This window comes from Mercenaria mercenaria, chromosome 3 (assembly GCF_021730395.1).
Source record: "Mercenaria mercenaria strain notata chromosome 3, MADL_Memer_1, whole genome shotgun sequence".
NCBI classification, from domain to species: Eukaryota; Metazoa; Mollusca; class Bivalvia; order Venerida; family Veneridae; genus Mercenaria; species Mercenaria mercenaria.
Window position 1 is genome coordinate 71555911 of NC_069363.1, and position 25594 is coordinate 71581504.

The 25594-nt window shown below is 36.5% G+C and overlaps 1 protein-coding gene across 1 annotated transcript in view; it reads left to right on the forward strand.

Moving 5' to 3' along the window:
- The window catches only part of LOC123524438 (cysteine protease atg4da-like), a 70227-nt gene that overhangs the window by 13631 nt on the left and 31002 nt on the right, over nt 1-25594 (forward strand). The window contains exons 2-7 of the mRNA XM_045302644.2: nt 1366-1449; nt 6717-6929; nt 13368-13551; nt 15378-15454; nt 21943-22233; nt 22555-22631. Of these exons, the coding sequence (XP_045158579.2) occupies nt 1366-1449; nt 6717-6929; nt 13368-13551; nt 15378-15454; nt 21943-22233; nt 22555-22631 (926 nt within the window). The remainder of the gene's footprint in view (nt 1-1365; nt 1450-6716; nt 6930-13367; nt 13552-15377; nt 15455-21942; nt 22234-22554; nt 22632-25594) is intronic.

Here is a 25594-nt window from a genome sequence, read left to right on the forward strand (position 1 = left end):
GCATGGATCCAGACCAGCGTGCGCATCCGCACAGTCTGGTCAGGATCCACGCTGTTCGCTAACAGTTTCTCCTATTCCAATAAGCTTTATAAGCGAACAGCATGGATCCTGACCAGACTGCGTGGATGCGCATGCTGGTCTGGATCCATGCTGGTCGCAAACCCACTATGTTGGTTTTCTCATGACGCGGCTCATATTGTGTTTGCGGAAGGGGTACTCCAGTCTCTGTTCAGGTCAATATACCGCTAAATCAAAAGAAAATTTACAGAGGAAACTAACATTTCCTGTCCATTTCTGGTCATGAGAAGATTAACCTTTTGTCTTTTTGTCTTTTTCATTCGATACACTTTTCCCGATTAAACTCATATCACCATACAAAATTCATCAATTTATCGGATGTTAATATGAAAATAGCTAAGAATCGTGCATTTTACGACTTGAAATACAGACCGTAAACAAAAATCCTGAACTCTGAGCACTAAAAATGAATTTATTGCTGATGCACACTGTATTATATTTTGGCGGGAAAATAAGACACGTGCGTTTCGTGTCGTCGAATGATTCATTATTAAATGTGAGCATATTTTCCTCATGACATAATTATGCGAATAGATTTCAACATTTAGAGGTTTATGTAAATTACTTTAAGTTAAGTTTCTGAAATGTAGATTGTCTTTGCACACAGTATTTATGGAAAGTGTTAGATTGACGTCTGGAGATTGGGAGATTGGGAGTGTGACCCTTTTAGGTGAATCCTTTTAATTAAACCACATTACCATGGATCCGTAGCCTCATCAGATATCACTCTCTCCCCCTACATTAAGTTCGTCTGATAAAAAACCCAATGAACAAAATTAAATTATCAAAAAAACTAAACCCTACGGAATTGAAATACATTTTACACCACCACACATCCTACCCAGACTGAGGACCACCTCTCCCACTCTCTCGCAAGTGCCCTTTCGGCCAGTAGCACCCTGCCCTTTTCACATCATGGCTGGATGTAATTCAAATGTATGCTTGTTTCTGTTAAAAGACACACTAAAATGATGTCATGCTAATGAGCGATGACGTCAATGTTTTTCTTGCGACCAAGAAAGAGTGCTACTAAAATTAAGCTTTTGTTTCAGATAAAGGGCATATTAGAATCGAAATAATGTATAGCAAAATCATGTTTTACTTAAATTAATACATTCAAAATCAGTTATACATCGCCAGAATAATTTAAGTGGGCTATGCCCTTGAGAAATTATTCTTAATTCTTTTATTATTAACGTTAAAACACGATTTTTCTATACATTATTTCATGAATAGAAATCACCTGTTGTGATAGCTTAAGCTAACTAACTACATTTTCTTTTTTAGGTTGGACCTTGAAAACTGAAACAAAGTTTGGAAAAGACAGTCCAATATTTCTGCTTGGACGATGCTATCATAAAAGACCAAATGGTAAATTTGAATTAGGGACAACCTCAACCATGGTACAATCTTGACTCCCCAGAACAGTATCAGAAATATAAGATATAAATGTGGTTCAGTAATCCATTCAGATCATTTTTAGCTCACCTGTCATTAAGTGACAGGGTGAGCTTTTGTGATCGCCCTTTGTCCGTCCGTCCACAATTTCTTGTGAACACGATAGAGACCGCATTTTGCAATAAATTTTAATCAAACTTACACACAACTTGTATTGGCATAATATCTCGGTTCCTTTCGAAAACTTGCCAGATCCCATCAGGGGTTCCAGAGTTAAGGCCCCTAAAAGGGACAAAATTTGCTTTTTTGGCTTGTGAACATGATAGAGACCACATTTTGCAATTAACTTTAATAAAACTTGCACACAACTTGTATTGGCATAATATCTCGGATCCTCTACCAAAATTGTTCAAATTATTACCTTACGGGGGGTCCCAAGTTTTACATGGACTAGTGTAGGAAAAAACTTTAAAAAACTTCTTGTCTGAAACTGCAAGGCCAAGGCTTTTGTTATTTGGTATGTTGCATTGCCTAGTGGACCTCTACCAAGATGATTCAAATTATGCCCCTGAGTTGAAAAGAGACCTCACCCAGGGGTCCCAAGTTTTACATAGACTTATATAGGAAAAAACTTGCTGACACTGTAGAGGCCATATTTATGACCCTATCTTTATGAAACTTGGTAAGAATATTTATCGTGATGATTCCTAGGCCAAGTTTGAAACTCGGTCATATGGGGTTAAAAACAAGGTCACCCGCTCAGATCAAAGGAAAAGCTTGTTAACACTGTAGAGGCCATATTTATGACCCTATCTTCATGAAACTTGGTCAGAATGTTTATCTTAATGATTCCAAGGCCAAATTTAACAGGTGAGCAATATAGGGTCATCATGACCCTCTTGTTAGTATATGTATACAGTAGAAACTTAAAAAATCTTCTTGTATGCAACTGTTGGCCTGATTGAAAAAAAAAATCACTCAAATTGTTCTTGTTTGACGTTTTACCAAGAATTTTCGAATTACTTTGATTAATTAGTCAAAAACATGGCTGCCAGAGGGTGTGGTAACTTTTCCCTATATGTATCAGGGGTTCTATTTGACCCGGGACCCCAGGTCCAGACGCGGGAGATTTTCAAAAGACAAAGGACCCGCCATGATACTTGCCTGTGCGTCACTCGGGACCCGGGGGCATTTTCCTTTGATAATCCTTTCTCTTATCATTCATTTCCTACAATAAACCTGGGTTCACAATTAACTCACGTAATCTAAATAAACACTCGCGGTCATACACTAATAATGATATGGGTGATGTAAGCAGTAAGGTATTGAAGAGGGAGTTAAACCACCGTTGACAGGCGATCGCAAGGTGGGACTTGTCTAATGACAGCAGGAAATTGGTGAAAATGATCCGAAGCTACGTTTGTTACACGGTGTTAGTGGACCAAAAAGATGTGAAAAATCTATAGTCTCTGTAATAACATCCGTTATTGAAAGGAGGGGAGCCAATTTGCAACAGTTTTATTTGATTAGGCATTCAATTGGTGATAATTAGATTACTGAATAAAAATTGGATAATTATATTCATTATTTTATGTGCTTGATATGATTTTATAAGCGATGTTGGCCGTTACAATATAGCATTTTTATTTTACCGAGTCTTAGTTTGGGGGAAAAATGCTTTAAATAAGCAGAAGTTGTAAGTTTTGAATAGCTTATTTTTATTATGATGAAAAAAAAATATAAATAGGTATTTTAGCAAGAATTATGTCTTAACTTTCGTTTTCCATATTTGTCACCTGTTTTCGCGAACGTGGTTTTCGACATATCTGTCCTTTCTAACGAGATTTTCTTGTGCAATTTTAATAATTAGTCAAAAAAGTCTGTATTTAACAAAAATATGGCATATTTTGCAAAATCAGCTAACATTTTGAAGCATTTTTATACGCCCGAAGGGACGTATTATGTTATGGTCCTGGTGTCCGTCCGTTAGCTATTCCCCTTGAAAGGATTTCAAAGAAACTTGACACAAATACTCACCACTCCGAGATGACGTGCAGAGTGCATGTTTTGGATGTCTCATTTCAAGGTCAAGGTCACTTTTAGGGGTCAAAGGTCATATGAGTGTGTTTCATGTCCGCTCTGTAACTCTTGAACTGCTTGAAGGGTTTCAAAGAAACTTGGCACAAATGTTCACCACACTGAGACGACGTGCAGAGTGCTTGTTTCGGATGACTAGCTTCAAGGTCAAGGTCACACTTAGGAGTGAAAGGTCATATATGACTTTGCTGTGTCCGCTCTGTAACACTTGAACTGCTTGAAGGATTTCAAAGAAACTTGGCACAAATGTTCACCACACTGAGGCGACGTGCAGAGCGCATGTTTTGGATGACTCGCTTCAAGGTCAAGGTCACACTTAAGGGTCAAAGGTCATATATGACTTTGCTTTGTGTATATTGATATGCATTGCAGTGCTCTTGTTTTTAGCTCCACTATTCGGAGAATAGGGGGGCTATACTACTCGCCCCGGCGTGGGTGTGACCCTTCTTGATTAAAGTTTTTTGGCAACTTTTGTTTTTCTGTCATATCTTTGTTACTATTGCCTATATCTTACTGTAACTTCACATAAACATTGTCCAGTATACAAACAATATATGTGTAGGGGCTGAGCCCATTATACCCAAGGTCAAGGTCATCAAGGTCTTATACTTAGGTTATTTTTAAGGTTAAAGTTTTTTGGCAACCTTTGTTTTTCTGTCATATCTTTGTTACTATTGCTTATATCTAACTGTAACTTTACATAAACATTGTCCAGTATGCATACAAAATATTTACAGGGACTGGGCACATTTTATCCAAGGTCAAGGTCACCAAGGTCTTATACTTAGGTTATTTTTAAGGTTAAAGTTTTTCAGCAACCTTTGTTTTTCTGTCATAACTTAGTTACTTTTGCTTATATCTTACTGTAAGTTCTCATAAACATTGTCCAGCATACAAACATAGTATATGCAGGGGCTGGGCCCATTATACCCAAGGTCAAGGTCACAAAGGAGTTATACTTGGAATTATTTTCATGTTAAATTTTTTCGAAAGCTTTATTTATAGACATATCTTTGGTACTTTAAAAGATTATGAATTGAAATTAAAAACCTTTGTTTATAATCATCATCTGCATGTGTGGTTACATACCCCATAACTCTAATTGTATTTTTGACAGAATTATGCCCCTTTTGTACTTAAATTTTTTTGCAATCTTCGCTTTCTGGATATTACTTTAATGCAATAAAAGATAAAGACTTGAAACTTAAACTGTATCTTTATCACCATCATCTGCATGTGTGGTAACAATCCCCATAACTCTGATTTGTATTTTTGACCAAATTATGCCCCTTTTATACTAATTTCTTTTAACAAACTTCGTTTTCTGGACATAACTTTGGTACTGCATTTGTTGTAACAATCCTAATAACTCTAATTTGTGTATTTGATGGAATTATGCCCCTTGGTGTATCTCCCTTTTATAGTAGAGATCTCTTATTCAGACATATATTCATTTTACTGTCAAATCCCGAATAGTGGAGCGCGCTGTCTTACGGACAGCTCTTGTTATTTGGCAGATCCCTTTTTGTTCTCTTACAATAATTTTTTTTTTGAATTACTTCCCTTTTTTTGTTACTATAAATAGCTTATTTTGAAACTTTTTTTATTATTGGCAGTAGGGAAAAACCAAGACCACTTTTCTGTGGTACAACATGGATGGTACATCCAATTTTTTGATGTATTTTGACATAACTTTACCAGGTTAGAATTTTTTTGTGGACGTCGAAATTTTTTTATGGGGAATTTCTTCTTTTTCTTGTTCTTGTCCTTTGGGCTTCAACAGTAAAGTTCTTTAAATTTTGCTCCCATCCTCTGATGTAACTCTTCGGGTGTATATTGCCCCGCTTGGCGGCGCTCTTGTTGATAATACATGTATAACATGCAAAGGTATCAAACCCCACCCACCATTGTTGTAATAGCTTATAACTTAAAATTGAATAAGCCCTATAATATTAATAAACAACTTTTGGTTAATATTATTGTATTACCAGCTGCGTATTACTATGTAAGAAAATTTAGTTCATAATATTGACATTCGGACCCAAGGGTCCTGGGACTTTTAGGTTTTCAGGTCTAGTGGAACCTCTGTGTATATAGTGGAAACTTAAAAAATCTTCTTATATGAGTTGTCATAAAACATGGCTGCTGGAGGGAGTTGTAACTGTCCCCTATATGTTTTCATGTCAGAAATAGCAGGCCTAATTTAAAACAATTTTACACAAAATTAATGTTTCTTGGATATTTGGCCTATGATATCATGGTTTGACTGTCTACCTTAATTGTTCATAGTATGGCCATAGGTTCAGAAATGACCATGCCCATGTGTTTGACATGTATATAATATAGGCTGATATAAAAGAAACTATGAATCATCTTCTTTAAATCTATTAACCTGAAGACCTAGAGCTTAGATATTTGGTATGTGGCATTGTCTAGTGGACTTTTACCAAGATTGTTCTAGTTATGATCCCAGGGTCAATATTGGTCCCGCCCCATTGGTCCCTTGAATTTACATAGAGTTTTACTGTAAAACATAAAAAATGTTCTTCTCTGAAACCGAGAGGCACAAAGCTTAGATACTTTACATGTGGCATTGTCCTTAAATATACTTTATTATAAATTGAAAAGGCGACATCTATGTTGAAAAATTATCTGATCATATTTCCTACACTGTTTAATTATAATTACCTGATTACCCCAAGTAATTAGGGGTCACTTGGCTGTGACCTTGACCTACTGACCTACTTTTTTTCAAGATACAGCCTTGAAATTTGGATGACAAATACAGTTTTGCGCACCGTTCTTAAAACTGACTTTAGTGACCATGAATGTTACCTAATGACCTACTTTCTTAATATTTTAGCATCAGTTTGACATTTGAAACGTGTTCAAAACAACTGGAAAAAGATTTCAGTGCATACTTATATTTGACTTTCTCACTTGACTTTCTGACCTACTTTCTTGTTATTGATGACATGTAGCTCATTACTGAGGTGAGCAACCCAGGGTCATCATGACCTTCTTGTCTGTTCTATTTGGAATCAATTACATGTGTTTCATGTCATTGCCAGATTGATATATTATTAAAAGTATGGAACATTTTGTCAATTAATTTAAATTTACTATCCATTTCACTGATGCAGATGATGACCCAGAACCAGGGGAAGTTATCCATACACCACCAAGCATGGAATTGTTCAAGCAAGATTTTCAGAGTCGGCTCTGGTTTACTTATCGCAGAGATTTTCAAGTATTACCACAAACAAAGTTTACAACAGACTGTGGCTGGGGATGCATGTTGCGTAGCAGTCAGATGATGTTAGCTCAAGCTTTTATTTGCCATTTTCTCGGAAGAGGTACTTTCTGTTTTATTTGAAATCTTGTGACACTGTTTTAATCAGTTTTGAATTAAACTTGTCACACTGTTTTAATCAGTTTTGATTTAAACTTTGTTACACTGTTTTTATCAGTTTTGAACTAAACTTGTCACACTGTTTTTAGCTCACCTGAGCCAAAGGCTCATGGTGAGCTTTTGTGACAGCTCAATGGCCGTCGTCAGTCGTCCGTCCCTCAACATTTTCTAAAAAAATCTTCTTGAAAACCACTGGGCAGAATTACACCAAACTTCACTGGAATGATCCTTGGGTGGCCCCTTTTCAAATTGTTCAAAGAATTGAATTCCATGCAGAACTCTGGTTGCCATGGCAACCAAAAGGAAAATTTTTAAAAATCTTCTTGTCCAAAACCGCAAGGTGTAGAGCCTTGATATTTGGCATGTGACATTATCTAATGGCCCTCTATGAAGATTGTTCAAATTGTGCCCCTGGGGTGAAAAGAGGCCCCACCCCGGAGGGTCACAAGTTGTACATAGACTTATATAGGAAAAAACTTTAAAAATCTTCTTGTCTAAAACCACAAGACCTAGGCCTTTGATATTTGGTATGTTGCATTGCCTTGTGGTCCTCTACCAAAATTGTTGAAATTATAACCCTGGGGTGAAAAGAGGCCCTGCCCCGGGGGGTCTCAAGTTTTACATAGACTTATATAGGAAAAAACTTTAAAAATCTTCTTGCCTGAAACTGCGAGGCTTAGGCTTTTGATATTTGGTATGTTGCACTGCCTTGTGGTCCTCTACCAAAATTGTTCAAATTATGCCCTTGGGGTGAAAAGAGCCCCTGGGGGTCCCAAATTTAACATAGACTTATATAGGGGAAAAAAATTTTCTTGTCTGAAAGTTCAAGGCCTAGGCCTTTGATATTTGGTATGTAGCATTGCCTAGTAGATCTCTTACAAGATTGTTCAAATTATGCCCCTGGGGTGAAAAGAGGCCCTGCCCTGGGGTCACTTGTTATATGAGTTATATAGGAATAAATAGTTCAGAAATTATCAGATCATATTTCCTAGACTGTTTAATTATAATTACCTGATGACCCCAAGCAATTAGGGGTCACTTGAATTAACCTTGACCTACTGACCTACTTTCTTGTTTTTTAAGATACAGCTTTGAAATTTGGATGACATGTACAGTTTTGCACACTGATCTTAATACTGACACTCAGAGACCATGAATGTGACCTACTGACCTACTTTCTAATATTTTAGCATCAGTTTGCCATTTTAAACATGTGGCTCATATTACTCAGGTGAGCGTTTCAGGGTCATCATGACCCTCTTGTTCATTTGTGTCCTAGCAGATAAAGACTCTTACTTGGCATCTTAAATTATTTCATTAGAAATGGCTTGCAGAAGGGTGATGGTTATACCTAGGTGCCATTCTGTGTTGAAAAGTCCCCTGGGCCTCAAAAAGCTTTGAAGTCACCTCTCACATGACATGAATTATGTCTCTTTGGCTTAAAACCAACTGGTTCAAATCAGCAAAAAAAAAACAACATTTGTTCAACAAAATATTTTCTCTACAGAGTATTTTACATTATGTATTGTAAAAACTCCAAAAAACTGACCCTCCAAAACAGGAATTCAAAGTCCCAAGTTTTTTCTTCAATTAAAAAAGCACTCTGAATACTGGTAACTCTGAGTACCGTTAACTCTGAATACTGGTAACCCTGAATTCTGAAAACCAGATGATTTTTCATGTCCTCAGAGAAATATTATACATAAAAAATCCTCTGAAATCAGGATTGTACATGTCAAACTGTTTTGTATTATTCCTCTGATTTGATTTTAAAAACAAAATACATGTACAGTTCGTTTTCGTAAACATTGTATTTGTAAACATTAAAGATTGCATTTTGTAACCTTAACCAAGGGTTCCATATTTTAGTGCGTCTTGTATAAGAAAAAATGTGAGCTCAAGCTAAAACAACACATAAAAAGTAGAAACGTCATTTTGTAAGTAGAGAAATTTTGGGTTGAAAACGTGGAAACACGGATGACCTAGTAATCAAACTGTATCAAGCAGGTGACAATTTTGTTTACCAACTAACAATCACAAATGTTACCTACGTGTGAACATTGTGAAAAACATTTATCTGTGTGTTTTAATAGCTTTAAAGAGCAAAATATTTTTATGTAAAAGGGAGCAGCTAATTGATCTATTGTGGTACAGGTTTTTATGCCCCCCTTCGAAGAAGGAAGGGTATATTGTTACGCAGATGTCGGTTGGTCGGTATGTAGACCAATCCGTTTCCGGAGGATAACTCAAGAACACTAGGGCCTAGGATCATGAAAGTTGATAGGAAGGTTGGTCATGACCAGCAGATGACCCCTATTGATTTTGAGATCAGTAGGTCTAAGTTCAAGGTCACAGTGACCCGGAACATTTAAACGGTTTCCTGATGATAACACAAGAATGCTTGGGCCTAGGGTTATAGAAGTTAAGGGGGATGTTAACCATGACCAGCAGATGACCCCTTTTGATTTTGAGGTCAGTAGGACAAAGGTCAAGGTCACAGTGACACGGAACAGTTAAATGGTTTCCTGATGATAAGTCAAGAACGCTTTGGCCTAGGATCACGAAACTTAATAGTGAGGTTGATCATGACCAGCAGATGACCCCTGTTGATTTTGAGATCAATAGGTCAAAGATCAAGGTCACATTGACCCAGAACAGTAGAACTTTTGTATACAGTGACCAAATAATTTCTGTTTCTTGTGAAATTACTGAATGCATTCAAGGGGGGCATTTCGTGTTCTACAAGCTCTTGTTTTTAGCTCATCTGAGCCAAAGGCTCAGGGTGAGCTATTGTGATCGCTCACCATCCATCGTCCGTCTGTCTGTCCACACTTTCCTTTAAACAACATCTCCTCCTTAAAAAATCAGGCCAATTTTGATGAAACTTCACAGGGATGTTCCTTTGTTCAAAGATTGTTCAAAGAATTGAATTCCATATAGAACTCTGGTTGCCATGGCAACTCTGAGAAAGGAAAAACTTTAAAAATCTTCTTGCCCAAAACCACTGGTCATAGGGCTGTTATATTTGGTATGTAGCATCATCTAGTGGTTCTCTACCAAGATTATTCAAATTATTCCCCTAGGGTCAAATATGGCCCCGCTTTGGGGGTCACATTGTTTACATACATTATGTATACTTATATAGGGAAAATGTTGAAAATCTTCTTGTCCAAAACCACAAGGCATAGAGCCTCAATATTTGGCATGTGACATCATCTAATGGTCCTCTATAAAGATTGTTTAAATTATGCCCCTGGGGTGAAAGGAGGCCCCATCCCGGGGGTCCCAAGTTTTACATAGACTTATATAGGAAAAAACTTAAAAAATCTTCTTGTCTGAAACCAAAAGATCTAGGCCTTTGATATTTTGTATGTAGCATTGCCTTTTGGTTACCTACCAAAATTATTCAAATTATGCCCTTAGGGTGAAAAGAGGCCCCACTCCTGGAGTCTCAAGTTTTACATAGACTTATATAGGAAAAAACTTAAAAAATCTTCTTGTCTGAAACCACAAGACCTAGGCCTTTGATGTTTGGTATGTAGCATTGCCTTGTGGTTCTCTACCAAGATTGTTCAAATTATGCCCCTGGGGTAAAAAGAGGCCCCATCCCGGGGGTCCCAAGTTTTACATAAACTTATATTGAATTTTTTTTTTTAAATCTTCTTGTCTGAAACTGCAAGGCCTAGGCTTTTGATTTTTGCTATGTTGCATTGCCTAGTGGTGCTTTACCAAGATTGTTCAAATTATGCCTCTGGGGTCAAAAGAGGCCCTGCCCTGGGGGTCCCAAGTTTTACATAGACTTACGTAGGAAAAACTTTTAAAAATCTTCTTGTCTGAAAGTTATTTTTTATAAGTTATCTGATCATATTTCCTAGACTGTTTAATTATAATTGCCTTATGACTCCAAGCAATTAGGGGTCACTTGACTGTAACCTTGTCCTACTGACCTACTTTCTTGTTTTTTAAGATACAGCCTTGAAATTTGGATGACATTCATTGTCAGAGCTCCAGATAAGCTGCGTATTTGCATATTTACGCAATCAAAATTGCAGAAAACCCAATTGAATTCATACACTGAAACGCAATTAAAATTCCTAATACCCAATTCATAAACAATCTCCTGCATATCGCATTCCTTATTACTAGAACGGGTACGAGACTTTAACCGCTAGACAACTGACTGGTTATACGTTACTGCAGAACAGGTTGCAGTTTATCGGAAAAATCACAGGACCATTCAGTTGGCTGGTCCGAGTTTTCTGGATGCTTTGTAAACAATTCTACGCCGATAAAATGTAAAGAGGTCGCAGAAAAACATTGCTGCAGCACTAACAAACAAATAAGTGTGATAGTTTGCTATAAAGCAATGATAGTTATCTGTTTGTGACGATGTAGTGTCACCGATACTGGATGACATCTTATGGGAGAACTCATATTGCGGTGAACACATTGTTCAGTATTGTGGATGAATTTTTTTAGACAATACTGTACTGTTTTAATAAATCACATTTCATTACAATTTTAAATACATTTTTGTATAAACATTAAAGGGTGCCATTAAAGTACTTTTATGTAGTTAGTAAATCCTGTTAATGATATATACCATGTATACTGTAAGCAGAAGATACTCAATTATTTGTGCGAGATTGGTGAAATACCCAACTGATTTTGGCAAATACCCAATTACTTTTGAAAAGGCTGGGTAATGATATTATTTTTACCCACTTCAGATTTCCAATACCCAATTCAAATAAAAAGTGATGGGTAAATACCCAATTGCACCAAAAACTTATCTGGAGCTCTGCATTGTACAGTTTTGCACACCAATCTTAAAAGTGATTTTCAGTGACCTTGAATGTGACCTACTGACCTACTTTCTTGTTTTTTAAGATACAGCTTTGAAATTTAGATGACATGTATAGTTTTTCATGCAGATCTTTAAACAGACTTGTACTGACCACCAATATGACCTACTGACCTACTTTCTTATTTTCTAAGCTACAGCAAAAGGATTTGGACCACCTGTAATATTTTTTTACAGATTTCAAAAGTAATCTTGCATAATCTTCACCTTGACCCACTCTCCTAATTTTCTTGTTTTTAGCTAAGAAATTTGTTCAAGCAAACAACTCTACTCAGGTGAGCCATATAGGGCCATCATTGCTCTCTTGTTATAAAATTACATTTTTTTTTTTAAATATGAAAAAGATAAAATTGTTATTAATCATTAAATATTGATATTCACATGATGCATGTTCCAGGATTTATAAGAGCCAGTCTGTTCATATCTTCATGATAAGAGAAACATTCTTTTCATCATAAAGTATCATTTTAAGTGGTGTTTTTCTGTTGAAATGATTCAGTTTTAATATATAACCGAGAGGTACAGTGCAGATTTTGAAAAAGAAAAGGACATTGCTCATAATATGGTCAGATGAAATAAATATGAATATACATATAGAGCCTGTAAACAGGGTTTTTACTTTACTTGTTGCAAATGATATACATTGTAAATTGTTACAATCTAAATATTTTCTTCAGATGCATAAAGTGGTTATTTAAGAAATAATCAAGGCCTTCGAGTGGTTTATCGTCTAATTTACCATGGTTCAGAGTTCAGATGCGTAGGAATTGAAGTTAAATACTGAAGCATCTGAACGATGACCCGTGAAATCACAAGAGGGCCTTGATTGTTTTCATTCTGACATGCTCATTGACATATTTTAATAAATATTATGCTGGACTTCATTTACCCGAGGCGTAATGTATCGGATGTCATTCTGCATTTTGACGTCATAATTGACGTCATGAAACTGAAACTGAATAATTTGATTAAACGCCTATTTTTATACAATGATATATTCAATGGTGTTGTACATAATAATAATAATAAAAGTTATTATAACAATATTAATAATGACAATAATAATAATAATAACAGCCTTATTGTAATAAACAGTCATGACCGCACCCCTTCCCTTGAGGTCATTTTACCCCTATTGCCAATACCAGTGCTTAAAGCCTCTGGTACGCCCAGACAAGCTGCATATAGAGGTTCAAAGTTAACCACCCAGTTAATGGTGCCATCATATACTATTTAAGAAAGAAATACTACACACTACCCTACCCATATAGAGCCTTAACAACGAGTGCGTTTATTAAACAAACCTTGGAGATATAAATGTTGAAATGTAAAACCTTTTACAAAAATTTAAGAACTATCACCTGTTGTTTTCGCATGATAAACAGTTATCAATGCTCTCTTACAGGTCTGCGCATCAACCATTGTTTATCGCAGAATAAACAGAGCTTGATTTTCTTCTTTGTTTTACTGGAAATCAAATCGAGCCATGTTAGAATAGTTTTTTCTATATAATTTTAGACTGGAGAGTACATAATCAAACGAAAGAGCAAGAAACATTTTATCGTCAAATCATTCAATGGTTTGGTGATTCATTAAGTGACCAGTCTCCATTTTCTTTGCATCATCTGGTTGAGTTAGGAAAGGTCTTTGGCAAACAACCAGGAGAGTGGTATGGTCCTTCTTCTGTTGCTTACATTATCAGGTATAGTAAACTCTATTATACTGAACTAAATACTCATTTACATAGGATATGTATATACTTTTGGTCCTCACAAAAACCTATTCCTGTGTATGTTTTCTTTTTATCCCAAATCAAAGATGGAAGGGTATATTTTTGGCATGATCCATCTGTCTGATATCATGTCTGATTTATGTCTTTTAAATCCAGTTAAGTATATTATGAGACTTTGCAGGACTGTTCAGCTCATCAAGACAACATGCTGAACCTATGATGTAATTATGATATATGATTAGAATATCTTACATGAATTCTTTGAGTCATCCTAAAAGACAAAGTTCATCATTCAAGAATATAATTTCACCAAAGTCTTAGGTTATAGCGCACTACCACAAAATCAGTAGTCTGCAGCAGTGCATGTATTGATGTGTATGTTTTTAATATAAACACAAAATTGAAAGTACAAGGTAAACATACAGAAAATAAGCATTCAGTTAAAATAATACAGTGTTGCACCAACTGTCAGTGGTAAAAACACCAACTGGTTTATGGTGCACTAAAGCTCACTGTTTATCCACAACATGTTACAGGAGAGAGAAATAAAAGTTATTCCAACCAAGTGAATTTCTGTAGGATATAGAAATATCAAAGATGAATGTGTACCTTCCAACTGTAAAGAGGTTCTACACCAAACAAGTGGTCATCACTGCCTACTTGTATGTTTTGCACACTTTTCCACTTTTAGCTAATTTTAAACATGTAGGCATATAATATGGATTTTCTTTTTATGCCCCCGAAGGGAGGCATATAGTTTTTGAACCGTCTGTCGGTCTGTTGGTCTGTCGGTCTGTCAGTCTGTCGGTCTGTCCGCAATTTTCGTGTCCGGTCCATATCTTTGTCATCCATGGATGGATTTTCAAATAACTTAGCATGAATGTGTACCACAGTAAGACGACGTGCAGTGCGCAAGACCCAGGTCCGTAGCTCAAAGGTCAAGGTCACACTTAGACGTTAAAGGATAGTGCATTGATGGGCGTGTCCGGTCCATATATTTGTCGTCGATGGATGGATTTTCAAATAACTTGGCATGAATGTTTACCACAGTAAGACGACATGCAGTACGCAAGACCCAGGTCCGTAGCTCAAAGGTCAAGGTCACACTTAGACGTTAAAGGATAGTGCATTGATGGGGGTGTCCGGTCCATATCTTTGTCATCGATGGATGGATTTTCAAATAACTTGGCATTAATGTGTACCACAGTAAGACGACGTGTCCTGCGCAAGACCCAGGTTCGTAGCTCAAAGGTCAAGGTCACACTTAGATGTTAAAGGATAGTGCATTGATGGGCGTGTCCGGTCCATATCTTTGTCATCGATGGATGGATTTTCAAATAACTTGGCATGAATGTGTACCACAGTAAGACGACGTGTCACACGCAAGACCCAGGTCCGTAGCTCAAAGGTCAAGGTCACACTTAGACGTTAAAGATCATTTTTCATGATAGTGCATTGATGGGCATGTCCGGTCCATATCTTTGTCATTCATGTATGGGTTTTAAAAGAACTATGCATGAATGTGTGACACAGTAAGACGATGTGTCGCGCGCAAGACCCAGCTCCGTAGGTCAAAGGTCCTAAACTCTAACATCGACCATAACTATTCATTCAAAGTGCCATCGGGGGCATGTGTCATCCTACGGAGACAGCTCTTGTTATACATTCAGCTGATTTTTAGAGCTGTGTATGCTTTAGGCATTGCCTTTGTTAGATTTTTTAGATTCTTTTAGTGAAATCTTCTGTATGTCCATTTTAATGGCTTTGAGTTAAACTATTATTTCAATCTCTTTCAGAGATGCAGTTATTAAAGCATCAACATCTCAACCAGTGCTAAAAGATGTGTGTGTTTATGTTGCTCAGGACTGTACTGGTATGTATGTCTCTATTAAGGTATTGGACCCGTAATAGAGTACCTCCTTTTTGAAGAGTATTCAAATCCAACCATAAACCTACTTTGACTGCAATTTTCAGGGGGGCGTAGGTTCAAGCCCTACTGGGACCAAAATTTTTTTTCCATATTTTCCTTTTTTCTAGTAAGTTTTTGCTTCTTTCAAGACTTATTATGGATGTATTGTACAAAAGTGGAAAATTTTCATTTTATATGCGATTTCTTGATGTTCAAAGTGAATTTACCTCTGAATCAAGAGGGGTAGAGTTAGACATCTTTAAAAATATTGAGTTACATGCGGTAAAAGTTCTCTATTCTGCCTTCATTCTTTAGATAACATATTGTGGAAGAAATGCAGGTAGGTTTTACTTCTGCCCCAAGGTTATTTTTGAATGAAGTGAGCAAAATTCAAAACAGACCCACAGGATTCGACCTTAATTTTTCAATGTTGGAGTTTGAATTCTGTCTCATTAAATCTGTTTACTTGAGACACCCTAGAAAAAATGGTATTTACAGTTTTATTTTGTGTTTTATAATTGTTAAGCAATAGTTTGATGTTTCTTTTATCAAAGTTTATGCTGTAATGAATTCTCTGCAAACGTTTTAGATAGTGGCCATCACATTGAAATTTGTCTCTACTTTAGCTTGAGGAGATACCATAAATTATACAAATTTTACAAAAAGCGGCACGGTAAAAGTTGTTTAAAATTTGCAACACAGTGCGAAACATGGTCAACTTTAAGAATATACCAAGCAAATGCCATTTTCAAAACATTACTATTAGGGGTCCAATACCTTAAAGCTGTAGTTGTTGCTCAGGACTGTACTGGTATGTATGTCTCTATTAAAGCTGTAGTTGTTGCTCAGCACTGTACTGGTATGTATGTCTCTATTAAAGCTGTGGTTGTTGCTCAGGACTGTACTGGTATGTATGTCTCTATTAAAGCTGTAGTTGTTGCTCAGGACTGTACTGGTATGTATGTCTTCTATTAAAGCTGTAGTTGTTGCTCAGGACTGTACTGGCATGTATGTCTCTATTAAAGCTGTAGTTGTTGCTCAGGACTGTACTGGTATGTATGTCTCTATTAAAGCTGCGGTTGTTGCTCAAGGTCATATGTCTCTATTAAAGCTGTGTTTGTTGCTCAAGGTCATATTGGTATGTATGTCTTTATTAAAGCTGTGTTTGTTGCTCAAGGTCGTATTGGTATGTATGTCTTTATTAAAGCTGTGTTTGTTGCTCAAGGTCGTATTGGTATGTTTGTCTCTATTAAATCTGTGGTTGTTGCTTAAGGTCATATTGGTATGTATGTCTCTATTAAAGCTGTGGTTGTTGCTCAGGGTCATATTGGTACGTAGGGTTGGATATCGTTAAGGACGAAGCGGTCCAATACCGATACTGATACCAACGAAATGATATGGTATTTTTAACAATTTCGATACTGATACCATGCTTTGTAGTACATCACATAAGCAATGATTGGTTAATATTAAATACACCTATGTAAGTAGTTATACAGGAAAATTTGCTTTGATAAATAAACATTTAAAGTCTGTTAAAGGAATGTTATATTAGATTATGAAAGAGTAAAAAAATAAACATATCTTACAAACTAGAGTTTTCCAAAATAAAAAACTAGAGTAGATACCTCGCTCACTATGCAAATTAAATCTATGAATACACTCACTGTAGTAATGCTTTTAAAGCTCAGCACTGACTAGAACTGTTAAACTGAACACTTATTAGCTTTCAAATTACCCCTCTAACAAGTCAGACTCATTGTCACTCATGATAATCTTCGACCAGGTTGACTAGTAATGTTTTTAAAGTGCAACAGTCACTTTTGCAACACATTTTTAATTGAACAATAACCTTCAAAACACTTGAAACAACCAACATTCCAACAATAACATATTTCTAATGGTTCGCGAAAACCGATTACTTGTTTACGTAGGTTACAGCTTAGTCTCGTAACCTTTTATTTAGATAATTTTTTTCATTTGTTTTAATAGAATATGGCAAAGAAAAATAGTGTCATATATTTTGGAATTAAGTATTGGTTTACGTAGTTTGAAATGAGAAGTTTTTCAAGTAATATTTAGCATACAAAACTATTCGCAAGGTTAGCTCTCCATGTTATTTCAAGGGAGGTTACTCGGAGCGGTGTCACAGTAAACAATGTCAATCACGTTATTACGATATTTGCTTAAATTTCTGCTTTATTTTGCCGCAGATTTAGTAAGAATTTTGTTTTTACTTTTATGGAAATACCGAAATCGGAACCGGTTCTTTTATGAAACGGTATATACAGGTACTTTTCGAAGTGATTATTCGGTATTGTACCGATACCGGGAACCTGTGTCCAACCCTATTGGTACGTATGTCTCTACTAAAGCTGTGTTTGTTGCTCAAGGTTGTATTGGTACGCATGTCTCTATTAAAGCTGTGTTTGTTGCTCAAGGTCATATGTCTCTATTAAAGCTGTGTTTGTTGCTCAAAGTCGGATTGATATGTATGTCTCTATTATAGCTGTGTTTGTTACTCAAGGTCATCCTGGTATGTATATCTCTATTAAAGCTGTGTTTATTGTTCAAGGCTGTACTGGTACATATGTCTCTATTAAAGCTGTGTATGTTGCTGAAGGTTATACTGGTATGTGTATCTCTATTAAAGCTGTGTTTGTTGCTCAAGGTCGTATTGGCATGTATATCTCTATTTAAGCTGAGTATGTTGCTGAAGATGTACTCATATGTAAATCTCTGTTTATGCTGTATTTGTTGCTAAGGCCATTCTTGTATGTATTTCTCAATTAAAGCTGTGTCTGTTGCTCAAGGTCGTACTGTTAATAACTTTAATAGAGATACACATAACAGTTATGTGTAATTCTATTAGAGCTGTGTATGTTGCTCAAGGTCATACTTGAATGTCTATCTCTATTTAAGCTGTGTATGTTGCTCAAGGCTGTACTGGTATGTATATCTCTATTAAAGCTCTGTATGTTGCTTATGGTCGTACTGGTATGTATGTCTCTGTTTTAGCTAGTTTGTTGCTCAAAGTCGGATTGATATGTATGTCTCTATTATATGTGTATGTGTATCTCTATTAGAGCTGTGTATGTTGCTCAAGGTCATACTAGTATGTATATCTCTGTTTATGCTGTATTTGTTGCTTAAGGCCATTTTGGTATGTATTTCTCTAGTAAAACTGTGTATGTTGCTCAAGGCCATTCTGGTATGTATTTCTCTAGTGAAACTGTGTATGTTGCTCAAGGTGGAACTGGTATGTGTATCTCTTTTAAAGCTGTGTTTGTTGCTCAAGGTGGAACTGGTATGTGTATCTCTTTTTAAGCTGTGTATGTTGCTCAAGGCGGTACTGGTATGTGTATCTCTTTTGAAGCTGTGTTTGTTGCTCAGTGCCATACTGGTTTATATCTCTGTAAAACTCAGTGTGTTGCTCAAGACCATATTGTATGTATATCTCTATTAAAGCTGTGTTTGTTTCTTAAGGTTGTACTGGTATGTGTATCTATTAAAGCTGTGTTTGTTGCTCAATGCAGTACTGGTATGTATATCTCTATTAAAGCTGTGTTTGTTGCTCAAGGCGGTACCGGTATGTGTATCTCCTTTATAGCTGTGTTTGTTGCTCAATGCCATATTGGTTTGTATATCTCTATTAAAACTCTTGTGTGTTGCTCAAGGCGGTACTGGTATGTGTATCTCTATTAAAGCTGTGTTTGTTTCTTAAGGTCATACTGGTATGTGTATCTCTATTAAAGGTGTGTTTTTTGCTCAAGGCGGTACTGGCATGTGTATCTAGTAAAGCTGTGTGTGTTGCTCAAGGTGGTACTGGTATGTGTATCTCTATTAAGGCTGTGTTTATAGCTCAAGGCCATACTGGTATGTATATCTCTATTAAAGCTCTGTTTGTTGCTCAAGGCCATACTGGTATGTATATCTCTATTTAAGCTGTGTGTATTGCTCAAGGTCTTACTGGTATGTGTATCTTTATTTAAGCTGTGGTTTTTTGCTCAAGGACATACTGGTATGTACATCTCTATTAAAGCTGTGTTTGTTGCTCAAGGCCATTCTGGTATTTATTTCTATGTTTAAGCTGTGTATGTTGCTCATGGCGGAACTGGTATGTGTATCTCTATTAAAGCTGTGTTTGTTGCTCAAGGCCATATGGGTATGTGTATCTCTATTAAAGCTGTGTTTGTTGCTCAAGGCCATACGGGTATGTATACCTCTATTAAAGCTGTGTATGATGCTCAAGGTCAAACTGGTATGTATATTTCTTTTTAAGCTGTATTTGTTGCTCACGGCCATTTTGGTATATACATGTATACCTCTATTTAAGCTGTGTACTTGGCTCTAGACCATACTTATATGTGTATCTCTGTTTAAGCTTTGTTTGGGGGAGACAAATTGATTTTGCCCTGTCTGTTCGTCCATCACACTTCGTTCTTGATCAATAACTGGAGAACCATTTCACCTAGAACCTTTAAACTTAATAGGATGATTGGGCTGATCGAGTATGGCAAACCCTTTCTGATCAATAACTTGGGAACGATGTGACCCAGAGTGTTGAAACTTTATAGAATGATTGGACATACAAAGTAGATGACCCCTGTAGATTTTGGGGTCACTACATCAAAGGTAGCTCACAAGGGCCTGAACATGGAAAACAGTTTATAATCAATAACTTGAGAACCACTTTACCCAGAATGTTGAAACTTCATAGAATGGTTGGACGTACAGAATAGATGATCGCTATTGATTTTGGGATCACTCAATCAAAGGTCAAGGTCACAGAAGCCCGAACATGGAAAACTGTTTCCAATCAATAACTTGAGAACCACTTGACCCAGAATGTTGAAACTTCATAGGATGATTGGACATGCAGATTAATTGACCCCATTTGATTTTGGGCTCAGTTGATCAAAGGTCAAAGTCACAGTGGCCTGAGCATGGAAAACCATTTCTGATCAATAACTGGAGAATCATTTGACCTAGAACCTTCAAACTTCATATGGTGATAGGGCTTACGGAGTAGATGAGCCCTATAATTTTTACAGTCACTGTATCAAAGGTCAGGGTCACAGGGGTTTGAACCTGGAAAACCATTCTGATCAATAACTTGAGAACCACTTGACCTAAAATGTTGAAACTTCATAGAATGCTTGGACATGCAGAATAAATGACCCCTTTTGATTTCGTGGGTCACTCAGTCAAAGGTTAAGGTCACAGAGGCCTGAACATAGAAAACAGATTCTGATCAATAACTTGGGAACCACTGGAGCCAGAATGTTGAAACTTCATGGGTTGATTGGATATGCCTAGTAGATGACTCTTATTGATCTTGGGGCCATTCTTTCAGAGGCCAAGGTCACAGGGGCCTGAACATGGAAAACTTCTTCCAATCCATAACATGAGAATCACTTTGACCCAGAACATTGGAACTTCATGGGATGATTGGACTTGCTGAGTAGATGATTCATATTGCATTTCAGTCACTATGCCAACCATCAGTGTCTCTTTGACTTTTGCTCCTGTCCCTTATTGACTTCTTGCCTATTACTAATATGCTTTGGTTGAGACATGTGCTTTTCTACAAAAGTATCTTCTGGTTCTAAAATGAAAAATCCATTCACATTTCTGTTAAAATAAGGCAATTATTGACATCATGTCAACATGTTATTTGGCACCATGCAGACACTGAGACAGAATGCTTGCATATTTGATCTGTTATTTTATATAAACTCACTGGACACCTAAGCACTCCCAAGTTACTCAGTGGGACATGTTACTTTCCGTATCATATCAATCTGCTATGTTTGGCACCATACCTGCCCCATGAAATAGTACTTCCATATTTTGTCTGCTTGTTTACATGAAAGATATATTTGAACTGAAATATTATATAACAGAACGATGTGTTAATATATCTCAACAGTTTGAATCGGTTATTTGCCACATGTATAATTCACTCAGGCTACCTCCTCGTGAAATTACTCTGCTGGTGTATAACTGCTTCATATTGTTTCAGTATGTTTAAACATTGTTCTGCTATATATTATTTCTTAATTAAACTAACAGTGCAGAAATGTACAGGAAATTCAACAGTTTGACTCCCCAAGCAGACATTCTGACGATCTACTTCTTAAAAAAAACAAAAACTTTTAGAATAAGATAAAATGAATATATTTTCTCATATAAATTGTAATCAGTTTCCTGAAACTAAATATCTGTTGTCTCCACTTCACTGTTTTGTTGTTACATTTAATTTGTCGATACCGGCTTGGTGGAGCATGGAGGTGGTAATACTGTTTGACCATTTCATTTAATCCACCTATATTTGATTTTAATAGAATGTAACAAAAGTAAAAACACACATCAGGCTAAGTGGTTTACTAGTAGAAATAGCTGCAATTTTTTTTTTGCCATCAAACTCTTGACTATTGTTTATTTTGCAGTGTATAAACAAGATATTATGGAGATGTGTTCCACAAGACCAAGAAATTTGACAAGTTCAGATGACAGTGATAAACAAGATAATGGATGCTCTAGTCAGATCAGTAGCTCAAGTTCTCAAAATAATCGAGACTGGAAAAGATCTGTGATTATTTTTATACCAGTACGGCTTGGTGGGGAAGAATTTAATCCTATCTATTCACCATGTATAAAAAATCTCATGGCTCAAGAATCTTGTCTAGGAATCATTGGTGGAAAGCCAAAGCATTCTTTGTATTTCATTGGATGGCAAGGTGTGTATTTGATTCTATTTTTAAGCTTATAGGATTGTTTTTCAGCGTGAGAAATTGTGCACCTTAGGTTTTGTTTGAGATTTCAATTAGTTAGACCAGAGCCAAGGCTCTCGACAGTGAAAAATATGCATAAAGGCCTATATAAGTTTGTGCCATGTATCTCACATAATATTTGACTTAGAGTCATTAAATATTTTAGGATTATTATTCGTTCAACTTTGCAGGTGAGAGACATCGGGCTCACTTAGCCCTCTTATAAAACCAATGAAAATGATGTCTTTTGTCATAAATAACTTAGTGATAAATTTATTTTTGTTTCAGAAGATAAATTGATATACCTAGATCCGCATTTTTGTCAAGATTATGTTGACATTTTAAAGAGGGACTTTAAGATTGAGGTAAGTTTTCTTTCTTTGAGTCTGTATAAAAGGCACATTGTCCATTTTAGTTCAAGGTTTTGGCATCAGCTGTTAATACAGGTGAATAATCATGCCTCACTCCTCCACACATGCCATTATGAGATTTATCAGGACAGGAGGCAATGCACTGAAACAATAGCCTTGACACTGTTTTGAAACACAAATTGGAGGAAAGAGAATAAACAAGTGATTCATGGCTATGTTAAATTTAAAAAAAAAATTCTGTCTGAACTTCTCTTTGGAAATCAGCCATGTTCAAACTTTCCAATTCTGCAGTCCATGGATTATGTCTTATTTAAAATTTGAAATACCATTGAAGTTTTTTGAAATGTGAACCTAAGATGTATATAGATTTTATCTAGGTAAAAGGAGCAGAGTCTGCATATGTGCATTCTTAAATATTTTCTATGTGACAGGTATAAAGTACATAAAGAACTTGTGAAAACAGTTTTTACTTTCAGAATATTTTGACCTTTGCAATGTCTACTTATTAAAATGACAAAATCAGTTTATAAACTTGTATAATTAATACAGTTGACATATTGAATATGTCTAGTATTGACCAGTAAAGCACACATGAACAAATATTATTGACAAAAATGCTTTTTAGCCAATAGTAATAGTTTTGCTCTGACAATTAGTTCTGTTCCACATTATAATAATGTATTAAAATCTCTACATAATTCAGTAATGAACAAATTTTCAAAATTTAAATGGTATAGTTTCATTATTTGCTATTTTGTAAAATTACTTCAAAAATTGTATTTAACCTAACCGATTATGATTTGGCTAAACATGAAAGAGGCTTTTTGTGTCCCCAAAAATTTTTTGGTGGGAAGGGGCACTCGGAGATGCCCTTTTTCATCTGTCCGTCCAAATTTATGTTGTGTATATCTCAAAAAGTATTTGACTCAGAGCCGTCAAACCTCACAGCATGGGAAGTTGTGCACCTGATGTTTTAATTTGTATCTCACTCATCAAGACCAGAGTTATGGCCCTTGACATATTCAAAAATATGCATAAAAAGGACCTAAGTTGTTGCATGTGTCTCAAAAAGTATTTGACCCAGGACTATTAAACATTACAGGAATATTATTCATCATGTGAAGTTGTGCACCTGGGGTTCTGTTAGAGATATTGCTCAGCCAGATTAGAGTTATGACCTTTGACTTTAAGTCAAAAACATGTATAAATGGGCATAAAAGTTTGTGCCACATACAAAGTATTTGACCTTGGGTCATGAAACATCACAGGAATATTGTTCAGCATGCAAAGTTGTACACCTGGAATTCTGTTCCGGATTTCTACCAGTCAGTTATGGCCACTGCTTGTCAAAAATATGCATAAAGGGCATACAAGTTTGTGTATGTATCTCAAAAAGTATCTGACTAAGAGTCATAAAACATTAAGGGATTATTATATAGCATGTGAAGTTGCACACCAGTCTGCTTTGGGTTTTACACAACCAGACCAGAATTATAGGCCTTTACAAAATGAAAAATATGCATAAAGGGCTTAAAAGTTTGTGTTGCATATACATGTATATAAATATATATATAAAAATAGTTCACCTAGAGTCATGAAACCATGTAGGAATATTATCCAGCATGTGAATTTATGCACTAAGTTTTTAGCTCGACTGTTCATAGAATAGTAGAGCTATTGGACTCGCCCGTGCGTCGGTGTCCGCGTCGGCATCGGCGTCCCGATTTGGTTACGGTTTTGTATGTAAGCTGGTATCTCAGCAACCACATGTGGGAATGGATTGAAACTTCACACACTTATTCACTGTGATAGACTTACTTACATTGCACAAGTAACTCTACTTTGCTTTTTTACAAAATTATGCCCCTTTTTCGACTTAAATTTTTTTATGCCCACGAAGGGAGGCATAATAGTTTTCAACTGTCCATCCGTTTGTTAGTTTGTTCGTTCGTCACAACGTTAACTTTTTGCATGAAGGCATTTTACTCGCGAACCACTGCACCCAGGACCTTCAAACTTCATATGCTGATAGTACTTATTGAGTATACGACCCCTACTGACTTTGGGGTCACGAGGTCAAAGGTCAAGGTCACAGGGGCCAACGGTAACGTTTTGCATGAAGGCACTTTACTCGACAACCACTGCACCCAGGACCTTCAAACTTCACATGCTGAAAGTACTTACTGGCACGACCCCTACTGACTTTGGGGTCAAAGGTCAGGGTCACAGGGGCCAATGTTAACTTTTTGCATGAAGGCTCTTTACTCGCGAACCATTGCACCCAGGACCTTCAAACTTCACATACTGATAGTACTTATTGAGTACACGACCCCTACTGACTTAAGGGTCACCAGGTCAAAGGTCAAGGTCACAGGGGCCAATGTTAACTTTTTGTTTGAAGGGATTTTACTCGCGAACCACCTCACCCAGGACCTTCAAACTTCACATGCTAATAGTACTTATTGAGTACACAACCCCTATTGACTTTGGGGTCACCAGGTCAAAGGTCAAGGTCACCAGGTCAAAGGTCAAGGTGCTGCGGGGGCATTTGTCACCATTAGTGGCAGCTCTTGTTGGTTAAGGTTTTGTATGTAAGCTGGTATCTCAGTACTCACAAATGGGAATGGATTGAAACTTCACACACTTGTTCACTGTCATGATCTGACATGCACTAAGCAGGTTCCATAACTCTACTTTGTTTTTTTGTTTTTTCAAAATTATGTCCCTTTTTCGACTTAGCAGTTTTTAGTCCTCTGACAGCTCTTGTTTTATTTCACGTTGCAAGACCAGAGTTATGTACAGTGACAAGAGTGGTGGCACCAGTGTCCTATGGACACACATCTTGTTAACTTGTGCAAATTGGAAGAACAAATATGTTTTGTCGTCCACTGACAGTTGTAAATGCATGCAGAAATTCAGTTTTTATGCCCCTGAAGGTGGGCTTATTAAAATCGCAC